The sequence below is a fragment of the Aplysia californica genome, unplaced genomic scaffold, assembly GCF_000002075.1.
Source record: "Aplysia californica isolate F4 #8 unplaced genomic scaffold, AplCal3.0 scaffold00029, whole genome shotgun sequence".
Lineage (NCBI taxonomy): Eukaryota > Metazoa > Mollusca > Gastropoda > Aplysiida > Aplysiidae > Aplysia > Aplysia californica.
This window is the reverse complement of record NW_004797299.1, coordinates 598,374-599,485: the sequence shown is the minus strand read 5'-3', so window position 1 is coordinate 599,485 and position 1,112 is coordinate 598,374. Positions and strand designations below refer to the sequence as shown.

At 41.9% G+C, this 1,112-nt stretch overlaps 1 protein-coding gene across 1 annotated transcript in view; it reads left to right on the top strand.

The window, feature by feature from the left end:
- The window catches only part of LOC101850775 (papilin), a gene marked incomplete in the record, with an annotated part of 262,220 nt that overhangs the window by 102,749 nt on the left and 158,359 nt on the right, over positions 1-1,112 (top strand). The window contains 1 exon segment of the mRNA XM_013091086.2: positions 5-138. Coding sequence (XP_012946540.1) covers positions 5-138 — 134 coding nt within the window.

The following is a 1,112-nucleotide window of genomic DNA, read 5'->3' as shown; positions in this document are numbered from 1 at the left end:
CCAGACCCCAGCTCCCCGTGTTCTCTGATCTGCAAGAACGAGTACGGCCAGCTCCACACGCTCAGAGACTCGGCCGTTGACGGAACCTGGTGCGACAACGGCGACAGCTTCGGAGTCTGTGTTGCCGGATTCTGCAAGGTGAGACTCGCGGGAATGTTCGTACTGGTTGTCACAAACGACCTCAGTCAAACAGTGTGTCTTCCATTTATTAGTGTATAACTGAAATTATGTTAAAATCAGAAACAGAAATGCCCAAACTCTCCCATGCATACAAATACAACCAGTAACACCAGATTGAGTAACATCTCGCTCTCATCCTATCTCATTGGGCATATTGATTGTCCACAGAATATAGGATTGTTAAATTGCAACATGGAAATACGTAATGATTAACACACTTCCTGTGTGTTACTCCACAAGAAAATATAGTTCCAGACACACTGTTTGACCACAATTGCCTTTGATTTAGTTTTTTTTTGTTGTTTTTGTGACCAGCATATGTGATGTAACGGTTATGCTTTTCACCGTTCGACTCAGAAGACCTGTGTTTGATTCTTGTGTGGGAAGCAACTGTTGTTGTTGTTGTTGCTGTTGTTGTAATGGTTATTATGGTGATGGTGGTGGTAGTGGCGGTAGTGGTATTGCTGTTATTCTGTTGCCGCCCGCATATTCTTTCAACTTCTACTGTAGTTCTATTATCCAACTATAAATGTCAATCTTATCTTTCTGGGAAATATGGAAAATAAAAGAGTTAACAAATGGATCCAACTATTTAATAGTCCATGCGTTGTAGAGTAACGTCCCACTAGTGTATGTGGTGCAGTGGTTAGGTGCCTCACTGCTCCATGTAGAAGACATGAGTTCAATTTTAATGTTGGTAGTCTTTTTTTTACTGAGTATACCTCGTGGTTTCTTCTGAGACATTTTATCCCCCTCAGTCCTGATTGGCCCTGTCATTCAGCGTCGAAGCCCGCCTCCCAAATGATTTACATTACGTCAATGAGGGCGAATAAACACTACTTTTAAAAAAAAGAAGGTTCATGGCTGTTTATCTCAGACAACTTGAGTTTGATTCCCGCTTGGTAAGGTAATTTTATTGGACATCCCCACCT